We start from the raw sequence: 23,267 nt of genomic DNA on the forward strand, positions 1-23,267 counted from the left end.
GCTCTTCTGGGGTTGTCATACTGTACACACACAAAAGGCTCACTCGGGTCCCGCCGACGCATTCAAATGTAATCCTTAGTCATTAACGTGAACATTCCACCAGCCTGAGAACAATGAGGAGCTCTTACTCAAAAGAAACTTGTTGAGGTTTGTAATAGATTATGTGTTTGACCCCAACACCTATTTTTGGTCTTCCATAAGGAACACTCATGTAACGAGGGTCTTTCGCACTGCCATACAGTTAACAACGTAATAGAGAAACGTCCTGCCAGAAGTAACTCCAGAGTGCAGTAACAAATATAGAAGTGTATGCTTTCACACACCACTTACTACATGTCGCAGCACGTAAGAAGTTGAAGTCCTGTAATACTCTATTATAATGATTCCGTATAAAGTGACTTTAGCCCGATTAAAGTGGGCTCTCGGAGCACAATGAGGCCAAAGCTTGATGCTGAAAGAAGGGTGGAGGTATCAGTGAAGATTCACCTTAAGGTCTAAATCAAAAGCCTTTCAGTCATTAAAGCCTCTGTTCTGTGTGTAATCGAATAACACCTCTACTAAGTCTGCCAGAAAAGAGGACAGGACCCACATACTTTCCCCCTTTATTTTAACTCAGAGCACTCTTCATTCTCTTTCTCAAAATGGCCACCTAAAAGGTGCTCCACCCTCTGCATTGTCTTGCATATGTTATAGATCGCCCAAAACCCTGCTCCGTTTTGATATTTTACTTCAAACACAAGCTGTGAGAGCACGCGAGAGATTTTACTGCCTTAAAGCATGTCCAAGATCACATAGGTTAACACCACGGCTCTCCAACCCTGGAGAACTACCCTCCTATAGGTTTTCAATTCAACCCCAGTTTTTACTGACCTGATTAACCAGCTAATTAGTGGCGCAGCAGTCTAAGGCACTGCATCTCAGTGCTTGAGGCATCACTACAAACACCCTGGTTCTATTCCAGGCTGTATCACAACCGGATGTGATTGGGAGTCCCATAGGGCGGCGCACAATTGGCCCAGCGTCTTGCGGGTTTGGCCGATATAGGCCGTCAGTATAAATAAGTATTTGATCTTAACTGACTTGTATAAAAAAATAAAGGTTCAATTAAAAAATATATATAATTTAAAAGCACTCCAGGAACAGGATGGGAGAGCCCTGCTTTACACTTTGGATCCTCTCCTGCTCAATAAAGGTGGCTCCATTTCCAACTGAAATGGTACCGTTCGTGCATATATTATGACAACATTTTGTGATGTTTTTGTTCGTTTTGGAGATTGGTTAGGGTTTTGTCGAGTGTTCGGGCACACAAAATAAATTCTCAAGGGCCAGCTGAAGTTCTGAATGTGAAGTCTACGCCCCTTCGTCCATGATTGGTCAACTGTAGGGGTGATGCAATTCAGCTCGAAACTCAGTGTTCTCAGCATTCTCTGACTCTCCGACGAGTGGTGGTAGTTCCAGGTACGGCCACGTTTATTGAGATGGACACCTGTGAATGAGAGGTAACAAGAGAATGTCAGATATATAAATTTGGTCAACAAAAACACCATTCCAGGAACCATGTTCCAAAAGCTTTGATAAAATTGCACTTCTCATATAGAGGTGCATTCAGTAACAAGAGGAATTAGAAAAAGTTGAATTAATTCATACCTGAATAAGGGTGCATGAGGTTCTCATGTAGGGGGAAAGCTGCATCTCCCAGGAAAACATGAGGACTTGACATTGTGGTACCTGACAGGACAGCTGGCGGTGGTAAATCGAGGGTCTTCTGCAGCAGTTTGGACCCAAAATAACTCTCTTGAAACACTCCACCATAGCTCTCTCTGCCGTATGCCCCTATAGTAACGATTGTGAACCTGTAGCGGACATCTTCTCTGTCTCCGGATCTCTATTATGTGTTGCTAGGTAGATCAGATCTAGTACAGTGAGGGAAAATATTTGATCCCCTGCTGATTTTGTACGTTTGCCCACTGACAAAGAAATGAACAGTCTATCATTTTAATGGTAGATTTATTTGAACAGTGAGAGACAGAATAACAACAAAAAAATCCAGAAAAACGCATGTCAAAAATGTTATAAATTGATTTGCATTTTAATGAGGGAAATAAGTATTTGACCCCCTCTACATCAGAAAGACTTCTGGCTCCCAGGTGTCTTTTATACAGGTAACGAGCTGAGATTAGGAGCACACTCTTAAAGGGAGTGCTCCTAATCTCAGCTTGTTACCTGAATAAAAGACACCTGTCCACAGAAGCAATCAATCAATCAGATTCCAAACTCTCCACCATGGCCAAGACCAAAGAGCTCTCCAAGGATGTCAGGAACACGATTGTAGACCTACACAAGGCTGGAATTGGCTACAAGACCATCGCCAAGCAGCTTGGTGAGAAGGTGACAACAGTTGGTGTGATTATTCGCAAATGGAAGAAACACAAAAGAACTGTCAATGTCCCTCGGCCTGGGGCTCCATGCAAGATCTCACCTCGTGGAGTTGCAATGATCATGAGAACGGTGAGGAATCAGCCCAGAGCTACACAGGAGGATCTTGTCAATGATCTCAAGGCAGCTGGGAACATAGTCACCAAGAAAACAATTGGTAACACACTACGCCGTGAAGAACTGAAATCCTGCAGCGCCCGCAAGGTCCCCCTGCTCAAGAAAGCACATATACATGCCCATCTGAAGTTTGCCAATGAACATCTGAATGATTCAGAGGACAACTGGCTGAAAGTGTTGTGGTCAGATGAGACCAAAATGGAGCTCTTTGGCATCAACTCAACTCGCCGTGTTTGGAGGAGGAGGAATGATGCCTATGACCCCAAGAACACCATCACCACCGTCAAACATGGAGGTGGAAACATTATGCTTTGGGGGTGTTTTTCTGCTAAGGGGACAGGACAACTTCACCGCATCAAAGGGACGATGGATGGGGCCATGTACCGTCAAATCTTGGGTGAGAACCTCCTTCCCTCAGCCAGGGCATTGAAAATGGGTCGTGGATGGGTATTCCAGCATGACAATGACCCAAAGCACACGGCCAAGGCAACAAAGAAGTGGCTCAAGAAGAAGCACATTAAGGTCCTGGAGTGGCCTAGCCAGTCTCCAGACCTTAATCCCATAGAAAATCTGTGGAGGGAGCTGAAGGTTCGAGTTGCCAAACGTCAGCCTCGAAACCTTAATGACTTGGAGAAGATCTGCAAAGAGGAGTGGGACAAAATCCCTCCTGAGATGTGTGCAAACCTGGTGGCCAACTACAAGAAACGTCTGACCTCTGTGATTGCCAACAAGGGTTTTGCCACCAAGTACTAAGTCATGTTTTGCAGAGGGGTCAAATACTTATTTCCCTCATTAAAATGCAAATCAATTTATAACATTTTTGACATGCGTTTTTCTGGATTTTTTTGTTGTTATTCTGTCTCTCACTGTTCAAATAAACCTACCATTACAATTATAGACTGATCTTTGTCAGTGGGCAAACGTACAAAATCAGCAGGGGATCAAATACTTTTTTCCCTCACTATAGATCCCTGGCAAATCACACACATCCAATCAACTGTCTCTCTGTACACTATTTTATTCTCGGGTGTGTTTGGGTGTGTCATCACTTCCTTGTTTGGCGTAGATGGCTATTACCAGCTCATCGCACTCTACTGTCCCGGGGTAATATTGCTGCTTTCCCCCCCTTTTTTCCTTTTTGAAGCGAATGTCTTTTTCGGGAGCATGCGAGACCACTCGTTCGGTTTGACTAGCCGACTTTGGCTAGCCGACAGCCGAACTGAAGAACGCTGTCGCCTTGAGCCATTTGTCTGTTTTATTTCTGCACATGTGGTAATTCAAAGAAGGCATCAAAACCATATATTTAATTGAGCATCCCATGTGAAATGCCTGACTTCCTTCAATGAGAAAAACACAATGATCGTTAGTTTCCTTCATTCACACCAGCAGAGGCTTATTTGCCAAATCTGTCACCCTCTCTTTCAAGTGCATGGCCACCATATAATCACCAACACTTGATCTCAATGTGTCACATCAAACTCTGGCTCCACCTCACCAACCCCTCCCTGTATGGCAGTCAGTGGTCCAGTCCATCAAACTGGTTCTGTCCTGGTTCTGGTCACCTCCCCTCCCCCAGCTTCTCATGGATCACGTGATGGGGGTGATAAATCCAAAGTGACGGGACATGTGGGAGAGTTGTAAAGTCAAGCCTTTGCTTCATCTTGAACTCTACCCTCTCCCTCTCTCTACAGTCTGGGTCCTGTGACTGCCTCCTCTCCCTCCGTCCCTCCCTCTTCCACAAGGCCTGCTGAAGGGTATTTCACTCAGCGGTTTTGTCTTGTGTTTCCATCACAATCATCCCCAGCTGAAAGGCAGCGGGGGTTGAAGGGATCTGCTGTACTTTTCCACTATTAATTCCCCTCCTACCTCCCTCCCTCCCTTCCCTCCTTCTTTACATCTCTCTCTACTCCATACTCACTCCTTTATGGGAGGAAAGGGTGCATACTTTCTCCTAATTAAGTACAGTACCTGACGACTCTCTCGGACGCTCTTTCTATCTGTCTCAAATCAAATCAGTCACATACACATATTTAGCAGATGTTATTGCAGATGTAGCAAAATGCTTGTGTTACCAGTTCCAACAGCGCAGTAGTATTTAAAAATTCACAACAATACACAAATCTAAAAGTAAAAGAATGGAATTAAGAAATGTATAAATATTAGGACAAGCAATGTCGGAGTGGCATTGACTAAAATACAGTAGGAAAGAATACAGTGAACAGGCCATGGCTCAGGCTGTTGATGTCCTTGATCTTTTTGGCCTTCCTGTGACACCGGGTTCTGTAGGTGTCCTGAAGGGCAGGCAGTGTGCCCCCGGTGATGCGTTGGGCAGCGCACCATCCCCTGGAGAGCCCTGCGGTTGCGGGCGGTGCAGTTGCCGTACCAGGCGGTGATACAGCCCAACAGGATGCTCTCAATTGTGCATCTGTAAAAGTTTGTGAAGATCTTAGGGGCCAAGCCAAATTTCTTCAGCCTCCTGAGGTTGAAGAGGCACTGTTGCGAGTTCTTCACCACACTGTCTGTGTGGGTGGACCATTGCAGATTGTCAGAGATGTGTACACTGGGGAACTTGCGGTCCCATTGATGTGGATAGGGGCGTGCTCCCTCTGCTGATCAGCTCCTTCATTTTGTTGACGTTGAGGGAGTTTACTTTCATAGCACCACTCCGCCAGAGCCCTCACCTCCTCACTGTTGGCTGTTTTGTCATTGTTGGTAAATCATGCCTACTACTGTTGTGTTGTCTGCAAACTTGATGATTGAGTTGGAGACATGCATGGCCACGCAGTCATGGGTGAACAGGGAGTACAGGAGGGGGCTGAGCACACACCCTTGTATGGTCCCTGTGTTGAGGATCAGCGAAGTTTAGGTGTTGTTTCCTACCTTCACCACCTGGGGGCGAACCATCAGGAAGTCCAGGACCCAGTTTCACAGGGCAGGGTTCAGACGCAGAGCCTCGAACTTCATGATAAGCTTGAAGGGTACTATGGTGTTGGAGGCTGAGCTACGGTATAGTCAATGAACAGCATTCTGACGTAGGTATTCCTCTTGCCCAGATGGGATAGAGAAGTTTGCAGTGGGTCTATGGTGTCAGGTAAGGTAGAGGTGATATGATCCTTAACTAGCCACTCAAAGCATTTAATGGAAATTGTTATTTAGTTGAGTTACCTTTGCTTTCTTGGGTACAGGAACAATGGTGGACACCTTGAAGCAAGTGGGGACAGCAGACTGGGATAGGGAGAGATTGAATATGTCCGTAAACACTCCAGCCAGCTGGTCTGTGCATGCTCTGAGGACGCGGCTAGGGATGCCGTCTGGGCCGCCAGCCTTGTGAGGGTTAACATGCTTAAATGTCTTACTCACGTCGGCCACGGAGAACGAGAGCTCACAGTCCTTGGGAGCGGGCCGCGTCGGTGGCACTGTGTTATCCTCAAAGTGGCCGAAGAAGGTTTTTAGCTTGTCCGGGAGCAAGACGTCGGTGCCCACGACGTGGCTGGTTTTCCCTTTGTAATCCGTGATTGTCTGTAGACCCTGCCACATACGTCTCATGTCTGAGCCGTTGAATTGCGAATCCACTTTGTCTCTGTATAGACGTTTTGCCTATTTGATTGCCTTACGGAGGGAATAACTACACTGTTTGTATTCAACCATATTCACAGTCACCTTGCCATGGTTAAATGCGGTGGTTCGTGCTTTCAGTTTTGCACGAATGCTTACCACGGTTTCTGGTTTGGGTAGATTTTAATAGTCACCATGGGAACAGCCTCCCCTTTACACTTCCTGATTAACTCAGTGACCGTGTCCGTGTTTATGTCAAAGTTATTCTCAGAGGCTACCCGGAACATATCCCAGTCCGCGTGATCAAAACAATCTTGGAGCATGGATTCTGATTCGTCAGACTAGCCAATAGGAAGGGATGAGCAAAATGGAGTCGTGATCTGATTTCCCGAAGGGAAGGGCATTGTAGGCATCTCACTAGTGGTCTAGTGTTTATCCTAAGTGTGTGTACAGTCAATGTGTTGATATAACTTTTGTAGCATTTTCCTCAAATTTGCTTTGTTATAATCCCCAGCTACAATAAATGCGGCCTCAGGATATGTGGTTTCCAGTTTGCATCAAGTCCAGTGTAGTTCCTTGAGGGTCGTCGTGGTATCGGTTTTAGGGGGAATATACACGGCTGTGACTATAACCGAAGAGAATTCTCTTGGGAGGTAGTATGGTCTGCATTTGATTGTGAGGTATTCTAGGTCAGGTGAACAAAATGACTTGAGTTTCTGTATGTTATCACAATCACACCATGAGTAGTTAATCATGAAAAATACACCACCGCTTTTCTTCCCAGCGAGCTCTTTATCCCTGTCTGTGCGATGAACTGAGAACCCAGCTGGCTGTATGGACGGTAACAGTATATCCCGAGAGAGCCATGATTCTGTGAAACAGTCCCTGATGTCTCTCTGGAAGGAGATCCTCGCCATGAGCTTGTCTACATTAGCGAGTAATATACTAGGAAGCGGTGGATGGTGTGCACGCCTCCTGAGTCGGACTAGAAGCCCACTCCGAATACCTCTTCTCTGCCGGTGGTGAGATAGTAGGAAGATAGAACCAACATGGGCCAGAGATACACCTTTCCAACAGTCAGCCAACATGCTGTTTGGTCTCTCTCTGTCTCTATAGTGTTATGTTAATATTTTTACTTCTATGCAGTTGTAGATTTGGCTCATAGTCATGTCAATGGTGGCCTGTTGACATCGCATACTGGATAAAATGTACCCCTCTCACACAGTACTGTCTCAGGGCGGAGGGCTGAGATCTTACCAGGGATCACAGCCTGGGTCATTAGCATTGGGTAATTAGACTCCAGCCAGATACCATGTTAATTATATGCTAATTAATACTGTATTAGTCACTAGTTTGTTAGATATTTCAGAGATTCCATTAAAGTAAATGTTTCTGATTTCCATAATCCAGCTCATTCTCAAAGAATCAGTAACAGCATGAAGGGTAATGCTGTCTTGAATTCTCTTTTGTCCCAAACAGAAACAAGTCTTGAGAAAACAGATAGAAATACGAACAAGAGAGCTCACTATGTTTTCTCCTGTCAACTTCCACATACGGCCCTAACACAAACATGTTTGAGAGGGCCATTGATTTCCTAAAGGTACATTTGAAGGTCTTTGATCTCATTATTGGAATGTAATCAATATTCATTGACGTGTTTGGCTGATTCTCTGCATCATAGCTCCTTGGGTTCTCAGCAGTGGCAACAGTTACAAATCATTCCCTAAAATACATCAAGAAAAGGCCACTCATCACAATCTTTAAATTCAACATGACCATTGACACAAATCTAATTGATTCTCTTCACAGAATGGGGCACACTATGTCGGAGCGATTATATAATTACTATAGTGTTCAATAAAAGTCCAAATACAATGTTTCAACCAACAGGTGACAAAAGTAGGGCATTTTGCATGTTTAAATACTACTTCTTTGTTGTCAAACATGAGCATGCTGCCAGAAATCCAGTGCAGCAGTTTGACAGTGTGCTTGTTAATGTGGAGCCTAAACAGTCAGCACAACCCGATATGAACCACATGGTGATATTTAACAACACAGGCGCTTGTAACACTGGGCCATATAAACCCCCTCTTTAATAAAAGCCTGTTTTCCCCAGCACTCCTCAGTATGACTTGAGGCTTGCTAGAGGCAGCATAAGCAGGTTAACAGGTTCAGCAGGCGAACTCCCATCCATCTCTCCTATGACCAGACTCTTCCTGTATTGGGAAATACACACTATAATGCAATCAAGCACTTTATATGTGTGCGTGTGTGTGTGTGTAGGGGGTTGAAATAAGATTTCAAAAATCAATAAAGTTATCAGGTCAAACTAGGTCCTTTGTTCATAACGGGTATCAGATGGTGTTTGTGTTAGATTTAAAGTGCGTAAGCGTCGGGGGATGGGTACTGGCAGTTTAAATAACACTTCCCTTGGAGACAAAAGTCTGAGATATGGTGGACTTGATGGTTTGGTTTGTCTGGATCAGAACTCACATAAAGGTTTGGAATGGAATGATCGAAAAGGCCCTAGACGGCCATAATAAGAGGCTTTGGCATTAGCTATATTTAGCCTGCATTACAGAAGCCACGATTCCTGACCTCCCCCACTCTTATTGATCTTCACACACACAGCCTCTATCCCCCTACCCCCTCATCCACACACACACGCACACACACTCCCCCTTAACCAGAATTTGTAAGAAAAGGGACTTCCTGGCAAGTCCAGAGTGACGTGGTGTGTTGAGAGACAGGAAAGGCATCAGCGGGCTACTTTACATTATAAAAGACTGATTGGATTTAACCCTCCTTCAGCTGCAGAAGAAACACAACCTCTAACGCTGACTGGATAGGATTAGCATGGGGGAGGGAGCAGATACAGTAACCCCTCCCTTCCCAGAAAATACAACATTTAAAGCTGCAATATGTCACTTTTTGGGCGACCTGACCAAATTCACATGGAAATATGAGTTATTAGTCTGTCCTTCTCATTGAAAGCAAGTCTAAGAAGCGGTAGATCTGTTCTATGTGCGCTCTTTCTATACTTCCCGTTCTTAAATTTTGTTTTTGCATCTTTTAATTTCGGTTTGGTGCACCAGCTTCAAATACAAAATGTTTGGAAAATATATTTCACAGCGGTTTAGATGATACAATTATTCTCTACACTATACTTGCTTGTTTGGTCACATTAAATGAAATTAGGGGAACTATTCAAATTGTTGCAACCAGGAAATGGCTGAGCGATTTCTGCATAGTGCATCTTTAAGAGACAATAGGAAACATGAGAGAAATGTTCCCAGAGAATTCGTAAAGAGAACAATTCAAGTCGATTTCTGCATAGTGCATCTTTAAGAGACAATAGGAAACATGAGAGAAATGTTTCCTATGCTGATAGTTAAACCACTAGACTAATGATTACAATGACTATCACATACCCATGTGGCTCAGTTGGTAGAGCGTGGCGTTTGCAATGCCAGGGTTGTGGGTTCGATTCCCACGGGGGACCAGTACAGAAAGAAAGTATGAAAATGTATGTGCTCACTACTGTAAATTGCTCTGGATGAGAGTGTCTGCTAGATTACTAAAATGTATAACAATTATCAAACAAATAATGCCCAGCCCAGTCTTGATCTGGTTGTCCATTCAACATGGTGTCTCTAGAACAATGCCTGGTGGGAACTGTGGTAACACTGAGTTACAAGTCATATACTACTCATGTATGAAGAAATATGACTGATTCCACATTGAAAATTTTTTTCCATACCAAAAAAAAACTTCTCACTGTGTCCCAACAAACACTACATTGATTTGTAACTCTAACCTGGGAAAGAGAAATGTGACATAATCCCATTGACTGAGAACATTGCAGAGGTCTGAGTTATCTGCGAAGTCTAAGGACATGATAGTTAGTAGGACTGACTGACTGAGTGGATTGGTTTGGGCTATAAATGAGCAACTACAAATTCCTTTACCATTAACTTATACTAAAGGTATTTGTATCAACATAAAATACTATAACAACTACAATAGTCAGTGAGAGACAGTACATTAGCTACTTACTATACCGTGAAATAAAGTGAAACTGTGTTAGGTTTGGGAAGGTAGTCACAGCTGGGCTAACCCAGGGGGTTAAAACTGCCCAGTGAAGCAATCCTAACCTCTCCTCAATCACGTAAACAATGCTGACTGGGGACAAAACCTTTTCCAGATGGGCCACAGTCACATACCACAGATCAATACATATGTAACTTCACTCAGCAGGACACAACAACCCAATCAGCTATACATACCAATACACACAAATACTCTACTACGCCCAAATTAACACACATAATGAAATATATTGAAATACTCTGAAAAGACTTTGAACAATATTGTACAATATTGTATTCACTAATTCATAGAAATGCATTGATTATTCAACAAAATACAAAAACATATTTGAAATAACAAATATATCACATGTATACCTTGGCAAGTATAGCTGCAACAAAAGTAACAAACTAGTCAAAATATAATTACATAATGTGTTTGTTAGCAGTCCTTTTTTCCAAGAAGAAAATAGGAAACAAAGAAAATAATTTGACAAAACAATTAACAAAAAAACATTCTGTTCATTCTATTTTTCTCAATATTGTGTTGTTTGAAATCCTCAGTGGAACAACAACATAATTCATTGATTTATTATTTGTTCAACTCCAGAATCATCCTCATCTATTGCTAAACATATGAAATGAAAACAAAGTGCTTAGCCAAAATGCTAGTGAATCTGGTGATGGTAAAAAAGGAAACCAAAATGATTCGCACCAACTAAATGCTAGCCTGTTCTCTCATTTATACATGCATATTTAGGGTTGCATAAAGTAGGAGCCATAAAGGCAACAGACCCAACCCCTTTCACTCTCCCATCCTCCCTTACCTTCCCATGTATCCATTTCATGCTTCTCCCAGTTTGCCAGGACGCCATTCAAGCACAGATTCCGCTAAAAAAAGCCACAGGGCATGGGAGCCTTGGCCTCATGACTCTTCTCTCTCTCTCTCTCTTGTTCTCCCTCTTGCTCTCTCTCGCTCTGACATACAACCTCCTCCCTCCACAGCCTGTCCTCTCTCTGAGCAGAGACTTCTAAGCCAGCACCACTGGCCACTTTACTGCCTGGTCACATGACCACAGAGTTCAAGCCATGGGGTCACGGCTTGGCTTGAGGTCCAATGACAACTAGGGGTTATCTGAGTGGAACTGATAGTACTATTTTCTCTGTTGTTGAACAATGCTTTCCCTGCCCAAATTAGCCTCCCCTCCCTCTGCCTCTGGCACTTTTCACAGAGAATCAAAGTGCACGTTCAAGCATAAACAGGTTCAAGCTGACAACATACACTGACATTAACTAATTGAGTCATTTTGTCAATAGAAAACAAATAGAGTTAACCAATGTGTCATTGCTAGGTATCAAACCAGGAACAGTGCAAAGGGAAAAAAAACAAAGCCTCTAGAAATGGCTTAAAAAGTACAAGATAAGAATGATATTTATCTGTTCCTGCAGGCATATGTTTCCGTCCACAATAATGATCCAACATTTCATGTCACAAATATACCCCACAAAATGAACACACACAGCAACATCACAACATTCAGCCACTCATACAGTTCTCCAATGAATTGCTTGGTATAGTGTACTCCTATAACTAGTTCTTTGTGAATTGTTTGGTCATGCCTTACCATCCACTGGGGTTTCCTCCTTCATTCCCTCCAGTGTCCTCTCTAAGAAGCCATGTTATGAAGGGTCCAGTTCTGAACCAGTGGACCACGTACTCTACTGCTATCCTGCTACCTTGTACCCTGCTACCCTAATGATTCTCTACCCATTACCCACCTCTCCTAGGATCACCCTTGTCCTGTCCAGTCAGGTCTTAGCTCACCCTCCTGAGCTCCACCCTGCTAATGCTGCAGCCACTTGTTCACTCTCCCACAGCCCCACAGTCACACAGCCCACCCCCCATGCCAATGCTAATGACCTACCTAAGTAAGTCACACATAAGAGGCTTTTCACATTCAAATGCCATGGAGGAGACGGAGAGACCAAGAGAGAGCGCTGCAATGGTGAAGGTGGAAACTTAGCAGTAGGAAGCATGAACAGTATAACTGACCTATCAGCTAACATATCACATTTAAATTCAAGTGGAAAACCTAAGAAAACTAACAATAATGAGAAATGCTTTGATGAAGAATGCAAAAACCTTAAAAATAAATGGAGAAACATATCCAACCAAAAACACAGAGACCCAGAAAATATTGGCTTACGCCCTCACTATGTGGAAACACAAAAAAAAACAGTACAGAAATACACTAAGAAGAAATAAGTAATAGCATGACAGAAAACTGCTCAATGTGATTGAAGAATCCATAGAACCAAATCACTTCTGGGAAAACTGGAAAACACTAAACAAACATGAAGAGCTACCTATCCAAAATGGAGATGTATGGATAAACCACTCCTCAAACCTTTTCGGCCATATAACAAAGAACCAAGAATAAAAACATGTGCATGATCATTTACGAAACGTAGAGAGTCCGTTATTAAAGACTACCAGAATCCAGTGGATTCTTCAATTACACTGGATGAGCTACAGGACAAAATACAAACCTTCTAACCCCAAAAGGCCTGCGGTGTTGACGGTATACTAAACAAAATGATACAGACCACAAATTAAAATAGGCTATTCTTAAACTCTTCAACACTATCCTCAGTTCTGGTATCGTCCACGTATACAACCTGCACACCCTTATTGACAAACAAACAAGCTAAAACAAAAACAAAGTCATGCTTTGTTGATTTCAAAAAAGCTTTTGACTCAATTTGGCATGAGGGTCTGCTATACAAATTGATGGAAAGTGGTGTTGGAGGAAAAACACATGACATTATAAAATGTGCGCTTTTAAAATTGGCAACAAACATATACAGTTGAAGTCGGAAGTTTACATACACTTAGGTTGGAGTAATTAAAACTCGTTTTTCAACCACTCCACAAATTTCTTGTTAACAAACTATAGTTTTGGCAAGTCAGTTAGGACATCTACTTTGTGCATGACATAAGTCATTTTTCCAACAATTGTTTAGACAGATTATTTCACTTATAATTCACTGTATCACAATACCAGTAGGTCAGAAGTTTACATACACTAAGTTGACTGTGCCTTCAAACAGCTTGGAAAATTCCAGAAAATGATATCATGGCTTTAGAAGCTTCTGATAGGCTAATTGACATAATTTGAGTCAATTGGTGGTATACCTGTGGATGTATTTCAAGGCCTACCTTCAAACTCAGTGCCTCTTTGCTTGACATCATGGGAAAAATCAAAAGAAATCAGCCAAGACCTCAGAAAAAAATTTGGACCTCCACAAGTCTGGTTCATCCTTGGGAGCAATTTTCAAATTCCTGAAGGTACCACGTTCATCTGTACAAACAATAGTGCACCAGTATAAACACCATGGGACCACGTAGCTGTCATACCGCTCAGGAAGGAGACGCGTTCTGTCTCCTAGAGATGAACGTACTTTGGTGCGAAAAGTGCAAATCAATCCCTGAACAACAGCAAAGGACCTTGTGAAGATGCTAGAGTAAACAGGTACAAAAGTATCTATATCCACAGTAAAACGGGTCCTATATCGACATAACCTGAAATGTCGCTCAGCAAGGAAGAAGCCACTGCTCCAAAACTGCCATAAAAAAGCCAGACTACGGTTTGTAACTGCACATGGGGACAAAGATCATACTTTTTGGAGAAATGTCCTCTGGTCTGATGAAACAAATATAGAACTGTTTGGCCATAATGACCATCGTTATGTTTGGAGGAAAAAGGGGGAGGCTTGCAAGCCAATGAACACCCTCCCAACCATGAAGCACAGGGGTGGCAGCATCATGTTGTGGGGGTGCTTTGCTGCAGGAGGGACTGGTTCTCTTCACAAAATAAATGGCATCATGAGGAAGGAAGATTATGTGGATATATTGAAGCAACATCTCAAGACATCAGTCAGGAAGTTAAAGCTTGGTCGCAAATAGGTCTTCCAAATGGACAATGACCCCAAGCATACTTCCAAAGTTGTGGCAAAATGGCTTAAGGACAACAAAGTCAATGTATTGGAGTGGCCATCACAAAGCACTGACCTCAATCCTATAGAAAATTTGTGTGCAGAAATGAAAAAGCGGGTGTGAGCAAGGAGGCCTACAAACCTGACTCAGTTACACCAGCTCTGTCAGGAGGAATGGGCCAAAATTCACACAACTTATTGTGGGAAGCTTGTGGAAGGCTACCTGAAACGTTTGACCCAAGTTAAACAATTTAAAGGCAATGCTACCAAATACCAATTGAGTGTATGTAAACTTCTGACCCACTGGGAATGTGATGAAAGAAATAAAAGCTGAATTAAATCATTCTCTCTACTATTATTCTTATTTGACATTCTTAAAATAAAGTGGTGATCCTAACTGACCTAAGACAGGGAATTTTTACTACGATTAAATGTCAGGAACTGTAAAAAACAGAGTTTAAATGTATTTGGCTATGGTGTATGTAAACTTCCGACTTCAACTGTAGATGTATTTCCTCAGGGCCATGGGGTGAGACAGGGATGCAGCTTGAGCCCCACCCTCTTCAACATTTACAGTGCATTCGGTAAGTATTCAGACCCCTTCACTTTTTCCACATTTTGTTACATTACAGCCTTATTCGAAATTGGATTAAATAAAAAATGTTCCTCATCAATCTACACAGAATACAGAGTGGAGTCGGCCTGTGGTAAATTCAATTGATTGGAAATGATTTGGTAAGGCTGTCTATATAAGGTCCCACAGTTGACGGTCCATGTTAGAGCAAAAACCAAGCCATGAGGTCGAAGGGAATTGTCCATAGAGCTCTGAGACAGGATTGTGTTGAGGCACAGATCTGGGGAAGGGTACCAAAAAATGTTTGCTGCATTGAAGGTCCCGAAGAACACAGAGGCCTCCATCATTCTTAAATGGAAGAAGTTTGGAACCACCAAAACTCTTCCTAAACTGAGCAATCATGGGAGAAGGACCTTGGTCAGGGAGGAGTTTGCCAAAAGGTACCTAAAGGACTCTCAGACCATGAGAAACAAGATTCTCTGGTCTGATGAAACCAAGATTGAACGCTTTGGCCTGAACGCCATGCATTACGTCTGGAGGAAACCAGGCACCGCTCATCACCTGGCCAATACCATCCCTACGATAAAGCATGGTGGTGGCAGCATCATGCTGTGGGGATGTTTTTCAGCGGCAGGGACTGGGAGATTAGTTAGGATCGAGGGAAAGATGAAAGGAGCAAAGTACAGAGAGATCCTTGATGAAAACCTGCTCCAGAGCACTCAGCATCTAAAAGTGGGGTGAAAGTTCACCTTCCAAAAGAAACAACGACCCTAAGCACTCAGGCAAGACGAAGCAGCAGTGGATTCGGGACAAGTCTCTAAATGTCCTTGAGTGGCCCAGCCAGAGTCTGGACTTGAACCCGATTGAACATATCTGAAGAGACCTGAAAATAGCTGTGCAGCGACGCTCCCCATACAACCTGACAGAGCTTGAGAGGATCTGCAGAGAAGAATGGGAGAAACCCCTCAAATACAGGTGTGTCAAGCTTGTAGCGTCATACCCAAGAAGACTCGAGGCTGTAATCGCTGCTACAGGTGCTTCAACAAATTACTGAGTAAAGGGTATGAATACTTATGTAAATGTGATATCAGTTGTTGTTGTTTTTTATACATTTGCAAAAAAATCTAAAAACCTGATTTTGCTTTGTCATTATGGGGTATTGTGTGTAGTTTATTACAACAACAAAAAACAGAGCAAATTGGAATGCTATCTGGCCCTAACAGAGAGTACACAGTAGCAGAATACTTGACCACTGTGACTGACCCAAAATTAAGAAAATACTTGACTGTGTACAGACTCAGTGAGTATAGACTTTCTATTGAGAGCGGTTGCCATTGGCAGAACTGGCTCTCAAGAGAAGACAGGATATGTGCTCACTGTCCACAAAATGAGGTGGAAACTGAGCTGCACTTCCTAACCTCTTGCCAAATGTACGACCACATTAGAGACCACATTTCCCACAGATCAAACAGACCCACAAACAATTTGAAAAAAATACAACATTGATAAACTCCCATATCTATTAGGCAAAATACTACAATGTGCAATCACAGCAGCAAGATTTGTGGCCAATTCCCATGAGAAAAGAACAACCAGTTGAGCACAAACAACATTGTAAATACCACCGATACTTATCTGTTTATTTATCTTCCCCCACTATTCGTACTACAATTATTTGCATATTGCTTAAACACTGTACATAGCTGATAATATAACACTTGAAATGTTTTTATATTTTTAAAATCTTTTTACTGTTCATTTCTAATTGTTTTTTGTTGTTGTCCCATGTTTGTTTATTTTACTTGCTTTGACAATGTAAACACATTTTCCATTACAATAAAGCCTATTTTAATTGAATTAAGAGACAGAGAGACACACACAGAGAGAGCGAGAGAGAGAGAGAGAGGTGTTACAGGCTTTGTTTTTTCCATTTATATTTTGAGGTTGGACGTTAGCACGTTAGCATGCTGGATGCAACAATTGGTGTCAACTCTTTAGTCAGTATGTGTTACACCTGAGCTGGCTTGTCATCCCATTAGTCAGAAGGTGTTCCACCTATTTAAGAGCGGCTGACCCAGTGCTCCAGTTGGCTTGAGCTATTTGGAGGGTTAACACCTTTAGTTGGCATTTTCTATTTTGATTTGTAAAAAACAATCCTTTATCTGATCTTCCTGGTTTTCATTTTGCTCCACTTTTTAGTTTGCTGCCCGTCTTTAAATTTGGTGTTGATTTTATTTTGTTTGCCTCTTCTTGGGCAAATTTAGTGGGCGTTCATGGTGGGTGTATTTTAGGGCCCAGATATTTGAGTGTTCAAAATACACTTTTGTGGTAGAGTTTCTTTCACTGACATCCACCCAAAGGGGTTACAAGATTGGTGGAAACATTTTGAAAATTGCATAAACACACAGGCTAATAAAATTTTAAAAAGCCATTGACTAAGTTGGATGCATTTGTGGACACCCCCATTAATGTCTTTCAGAACCCCTCCTAGAACCCCACTTGTTTCATTTTCATTGTTGTTTCTTACTTTTTGTTAGTTCCTCCTTTTGTTTGAGTGACAATTTTTGGTTTCTTGCTGGGGAACATAACAGGTGGAACACAAGGACAGAGAAATGTAGATCTTATCATATGTAGATGGGGTTGTCAGTGACCATTGTTATCCCCTAGTAGTAGTAGTAGTAGTAGTAGTAGTAGTAGTAGTATCAGTCATGGTAGTAGTAGTAGTAGCAGTAGTAGTATCAGCCATGGTAGTAGTTCTAGTAGTAGTAGTAGTAGTAGTAGTAGTAGTAGTATCAGTCATGGTAGTAGTAGTAGTAGTAGTAGTAGTATCAGTCATGGTAGTAGTAGTAGTAGTAGCAGTAGTAGTATCAGTCATGGTAGTAGTTCTAGTAGTAGTAGTAGTAGTAGTATCAGTCATGGTGGTAGTAGTAGTAGTAGCAGTAGTAGTATCAGTCATGGTAGTAGTTCTAGTAGTAGTAGTAGTAGTAGTAGTAGTAGTACGTCGTCGTATCAGTCAGTATCAAGAACTTACTTGAATCATCTACCTTGGGCTCTCTAAAATTCCGACCCAATTTTCAGGCTACCCAAGTGGAAATGCCGGCGTCAGAGGCAAGAGAGGGGGGGGATCCTGGTGAAGGCAAAACCGGCCACCTCTTCCCTCCATTCTACTTGCCAAAGTACAGTCACTTGCTAATAAGATGGATGACCTCCGATCGCGGATTTGCTACCAATGGGACTCTCGAAACTGCAATATTCTCTGCTTTTCTGAAACATGGCTCTTGGACAAGATAAACATGGCTATCAAACTCGATGAAGTCTCCATTCACCATGCGGACAGGACAGTGGAGTCAGGGAAATCGAGAGGGGGAGGAGTTTGCCTTTTCATCAACAACAACTGCTGTGCTGACTCGAGCGCAGTGGAAGTATCATTGTTCACCCGTCTTGGAATACCTGATGGTCAAATGCCGACCCTTCTACCTCCCAAGGGAGTTTTCATCTGTTATCGTGACTGTTGTATACATTCCACCCCAGGACAAGAAAAATAACAAGCTGGCATTAGGAAATGTATCGGCGTTGTCTCCATAGTGAAGGTTCGCTGCTTCCCCAATCAAAAGCCCTGGATTAACACAGAGGTTGGCGCTAAACTAATGCACAGAGCTACTGCACTCAGGGCTATCGCAGACAACCCTGAGGCTATGGCTGAGGACAGGAACAAGTACAAGAAGTCCCACTAAGACCTCCGCAGAGTCATCAAATGAGCAAAAGGACAATATAGGAAAAAGATAGAATCATATTACAATGGCTCTGACAACCACCGCATGTGGTAGGGGCTACGGTCTATTACGGATTACAAAGGAAGACGCAGCCGTGATCTGCCCAACGATGCCTCTCTACCAGACAAAATGAATGCATTTATGCACGCTTCGACAATAACAACACTGTGCCGGGTGTGAGGGCCGCCACTGACCCAGAAGACTGAGCGATCCCGCCCTTTGAGGCCGACGTGAGTAAGGTCTTTAATCAGATCAACACCCGCAAAGCCCGACGGTATTCCAGGGCTCGTTCTCAGAGCATGCGCAGAACAGCTGGCAGGCATATTCACTGTAATTTTCAACCTCTCCTTGACCCAGTCTGTAATCCCCACATCTTTTAAGATCACCACCATCTACCACCCTGTAGCACTCACATCTGTAATCATGAAGTGCTTTGAGAGGCTGGTTATGGCACACATTAACTCCATCATCCCAGACACCCTAGACCCACTCCAATTTGCATACCGCCCCAACAGATCCATAGACGACGCAATTTCAATTGCACTCCACACTGCCCTCACCCACATGTATAAGAGGAATACCTATGTGAGAATGCTGTTCATTGACTACAGCTCAGCGTTTAACACCATAGTCCCATCTAAGCTCGTCACCAAGATTAGGACCCTGGGACTGAACACCTCCCTCTGCAACTGGATCCTGGACTTCCTGACGGGCCGAGCCCGGGTGGTGAGGGTAAGCAAACATCACCTCCGCCACGCTGACCCTCAACACGGGGGCCCCACAGGAGTGTGTGCTTAGTCCCCTCATGTTCTCCCTGTTCACCCACGACAGCGTGGCCATGCACAAGTCCAACACCATCATCAAGCTTGCTGAATGCAAGTAGGCCAGTGGTAGGTGGTAGGACTGATCCCTGGCGATGATGAGACAACTTACAGGAAGGATGTCAGTGACCTGACAGTGCAGTGCTGGAACAACAACCTCTCCCTCAACGTCAGTAAGACCAAGGTGCTGATCGTAAACTACAGAAAATGGGAGGGCGAGCAAGCCCCCATCCACATTGACAGGGCTGCAGTGGAGTGGATCGAAAGCTTCAAGTTCCTCATTGTCCAAATCCCTAAGGACTTAAAATGGTCCACACACGCACAGTCACGAAGAAGGCGTAACAGCGCCTCTTCCTCCTCAGGAGGTTGAAAATCTTTGGCATGGGCCCTCAGATCCTCAAAAAGTTCTATAGCTGTACCATTGAGAGCATGTTAACTGGCTGCATCACTGCTTGGTATGGCAATAGCACCGCCCTCGATGACATGGTGCTACAGGGGGTGGTGCAGACAGCCCAGTACATCATGAGGACGGCAGGTAGCCTAGCGGTTAGAGCGTTGGGCCAGGATCGAATCCCCGAGCTGACAAGGTAAAAATCTGTCGTTCTGCCCCTGAACAAGGCAGTTAACCCACTGCCTAGGCGTCATTGTAAATAATAATTTGTTCTTAACTGACTTGCCTAGTTAAATTAAGGTTAAATAAAAAATGAAATAAACATTTCACTGGGCTGAGCTCCCTGCCATTCAGGACCTCTATATCAGGGAGTGTGAAAGGAAGGCCCAGAAAATTGTTAGACTCCAGCCACCCAAGCCATGGACTGTTCTCTGTGCTTCTTATGGTAAGCGGTATCGGTGCATTTACATTTACGTCATTTAGCAGACGCTCTTATCCAGAGCGACTTACAAATTGGTGCATTCACCTTATGACATCAATTCTGTCACCAACAGGCTCCTGAACAGCTTCTATCCCCAAGCCATAAGTCTGCTAAATAGCTAACAAAATGGCTACAAGGTCTATCTGTGTTGTCCCTTGTATTTTATTTTATCTTTATGCACATTCACAGGGCTCTTCACACTCACACACACAGAAACTCAGTTCATCACTTGCTCACACACACACATAATATGCACATACATTGACACTGACTCTACACACAAGCACATCCACTCACATACAATCATCATATACGCTGCTGCTACTCAGTTCATCATATATCTTGATTCCCAGTCACCTTACCCTTATACATATCTACCTCCATCACTTCAGGATCCCTGCACATTGTAAATATGGTACTGGAACAGACTGACCCTGTATATAGTACGCTTACTTTCTCCTGGTCTTCCTAATTCTTATTTTTATTTCTTGTGTGTTTTAGTTCTACCTTATGATAAGTTTTATATTACATTGTTATTGGTTACTGCATTGTTGGGTTTAGAGCTTGCAAGGCATTTCACTGCAGGTGTGCATGTGACATTAAAACTTGAAACTTGAAATCAGTCGTAGTAATAATATACAGTGGTGGAAAAAGTATACAATTGTTATACTTGAGTAAAAGTATAGATACCTTAATAGAAAGTTACTCAAGTAAAAGTAAAAGTCAGCCAGTAAAATACTACTTGAGTAAAAGTCTAAAAGTATTTGGTTTTAAATATACTTAAGTATCAAAAGTAAATGTAATTGCTAAAATATACTTAAGTATCAAAAGTAAAAGTATAAATCACTCAAAATTCCTTATACTAAGCAAAGCAGACGGCACCATTTTCTTGTTTTAAAAATGTACGGATAGCCAGAGATTATTTACAAAAGATGCATTTGTGCTTAGTGAGTCAGCCAAGCCAGAGGCAGTAGGGATGACCACGAGTTCTCTTGATAAGTGTGTGAATTTGACTATTGCTCTGTCCTGCTAAGCACTCAAAATGTAATTTTGGTTGTCAGAGAAAATGTATGGAGTAAAAAGTACAATATTCTCTTTAGGAATGCAGTGAAGTAAAAGTAAAAGTAGTCAAAAATATAAATAGTAAAGTACAGATACCCCCAAAAATTACTTAAGCAGTACTTTAATATATTCTTACTTAAGTACTTTACACCACTGGTAATATAGCAGATTGCTGATCCATCGACAGACCTGCTCTAGTAGTGTAATAGCCAAAGACAAGTCTCGCCGTCTCCAAGATTACTTTACAGTAATACCCTAAAGAGTCTCGCGCCATATGTCACTGTGTCAAGGTTACTCCACAGGGACTTTACTGTATATTACATCTATGGTTTATATGCACTAATCACAACTGCTATTCAGTAAAATGTTGGTTGTTTGTGTTATTGCACTTTGATTTCATATGATAGAAATACAGAGATTGTTAGTCATGCTGTCAATGCACCATTCTACACTTTAATAGGATATACTTGGCACAGGCAGATGCCATACTGTATGTTTTTGGCAAATCTGTACTGCTGAAGGAAATGTCCTCTGTTTACATGTTTTGAAGGGCATAACCTCAGTTTGTCAATGCTAATAGGAAACCAAGCCTGATGATGATGAGCGGGGAGCTCGGCCATGGGAACTGGCCATATGTCACCCTTGACCTTAGTACCTTCACCCACCCCCCCACGCACACGGCGAAGATGAACAGCATAATCAGCAATTTTGCCTTTAACTTTGAAGTCACAGGGGACGGCGGGGATAATGTTGCCTGCAATTTACTTGGCTAGTTATTAGGGCGATGTGGAGAGGCATTATGACTGTTCTACAACAGGTCAGGTCAGGTAGAGGCTATCTCTACATGTCTCATGGATGTCCCCTTGTTTATGGCTTCTGTTCCCTGTATCGTTGCTAATCTAAATCCCAAACAGCCCTGCTTTATCTGGTTAAACAATGAGGGAGGTTATATATGTGGCCCACTGTCTGCCCTTGCACAACAGGCTGAGCACACAGAGAGAGAACACTGGCTGGGGGACATCAGCGGTTTCTGTCACATAACATCAGTTGAATCCCAGTTGACTACTTGTTTAATTTTTTGCATATTTCTTAAAAACTATTCAAATGTTTGAGGGAATGTTCACAACTTTATCTAAGAAGATGAATAGAAATAACCATAAGAAATACACGAGAAGTGTATTCATTAGGGGTGATACCACTAAACAAATGTTAATTTAATCAAATGTCAATTGGAAAGAGCTTATTGTTCATTTTTTTTTGCATTTCCCTAAACAGAGTAACAAAGGGTAGTATTTAGTTTGTTGCTCCCCTCCCCCTCCCTTTCCTGTTTGGCCAAGCATACTGGCAAATTCCTTTTGAGTTGGGAGGCAATGACTATCCTTTATAACAGGAATAGACAAACCCTTTATCTTTCTCAATAACCCATCTACACATAAACCACAAACACCCAATATAAAATATTCACAACTTCAAACCACATTCATACGGAGAAGACTATAGATTCTGTATCACAAAAAGTCACAGCCCATTGTAACAGAGCAAGTTGACCCAACCAATGAGACACAGCCCACTCTACACCGCAAACACATCTACAGTTAATCTCTCTCTTTTAAAACACACAACAAATACGTTCCTTCTCTAAGCAGTGGCATACAGCATAATGGTGATATAAATTGTGAGTCAGTAAGATAGATAGTGAAGGATAGAGGTGTGGCGTGAGCTTGCCTTAATGAGGGCTGACCTCACTCTCCAACAGGCTCCGGGGTCACGTCCACCCCCAAAGATTAGTTTCCAGTTTTAATGTCACATGCACAAGTACAGTGAAATGCCTTTCTTGCAAGCTCTAAACCCAACAATGCAGTTAACAATATAAATGTAATACAAAAAAATGACATAAGGTAGAACAAAAACACGATAAATAAAAGTAAGAAACAAGAAGAACACGAGAAAGTAAAAAGCTATATACAGGGTCA

At 42.6% G+C, this 23,267-nt stretch overlaps 1 protein-coding gene across 3 annotated transcripts in view; it reads right to left on the minus strand.

Moving 5' to 3' along the window:
• Positions 1-23,267, minus strand: part of LOC115199932 (nuclear receptor subfamily 6 group A member 1-A) — a 107,353-nt gene that overhangs the window by 19,277 nt on the left and 64,809 nt on the right. The window contains exon 1 of one of the 3 annotated variants that reach the window (XM_029762491.1): positions 11,822-12,063. The exons of 1 other annotated variant lie outside the window; for it this stretch is intronic. In XM_029762491.1, the coding sequence (XP_029618351.1) occupies positions 11,822-11,846 (25 nt within the window). In that variant the 5' untranslated portion in view covers positions 11,847-12,063. Of the gene's footprint in view, positions 1-11,023; positions 11,642-11,821; positions 12,064-23,267 lie in introns of those variants that run through there. One more of the 3 variants, XM_029762492.1, reaches the window with a different exon arrangement.

Source organism: Salmo trutta, chromosome 9, assembly GCF_901001165.1.
Source record: "Salmo trutta chromosome 9, fSalTru1.1, whole genome shotgun sequence".
Taxonomy (NCBI): domain Eukaryota; kingdom Metazoa; phylum Chordata; class Actinopteri; order Salmoniformes; family Salmonidae; genus Salmo; species Salmo trutta.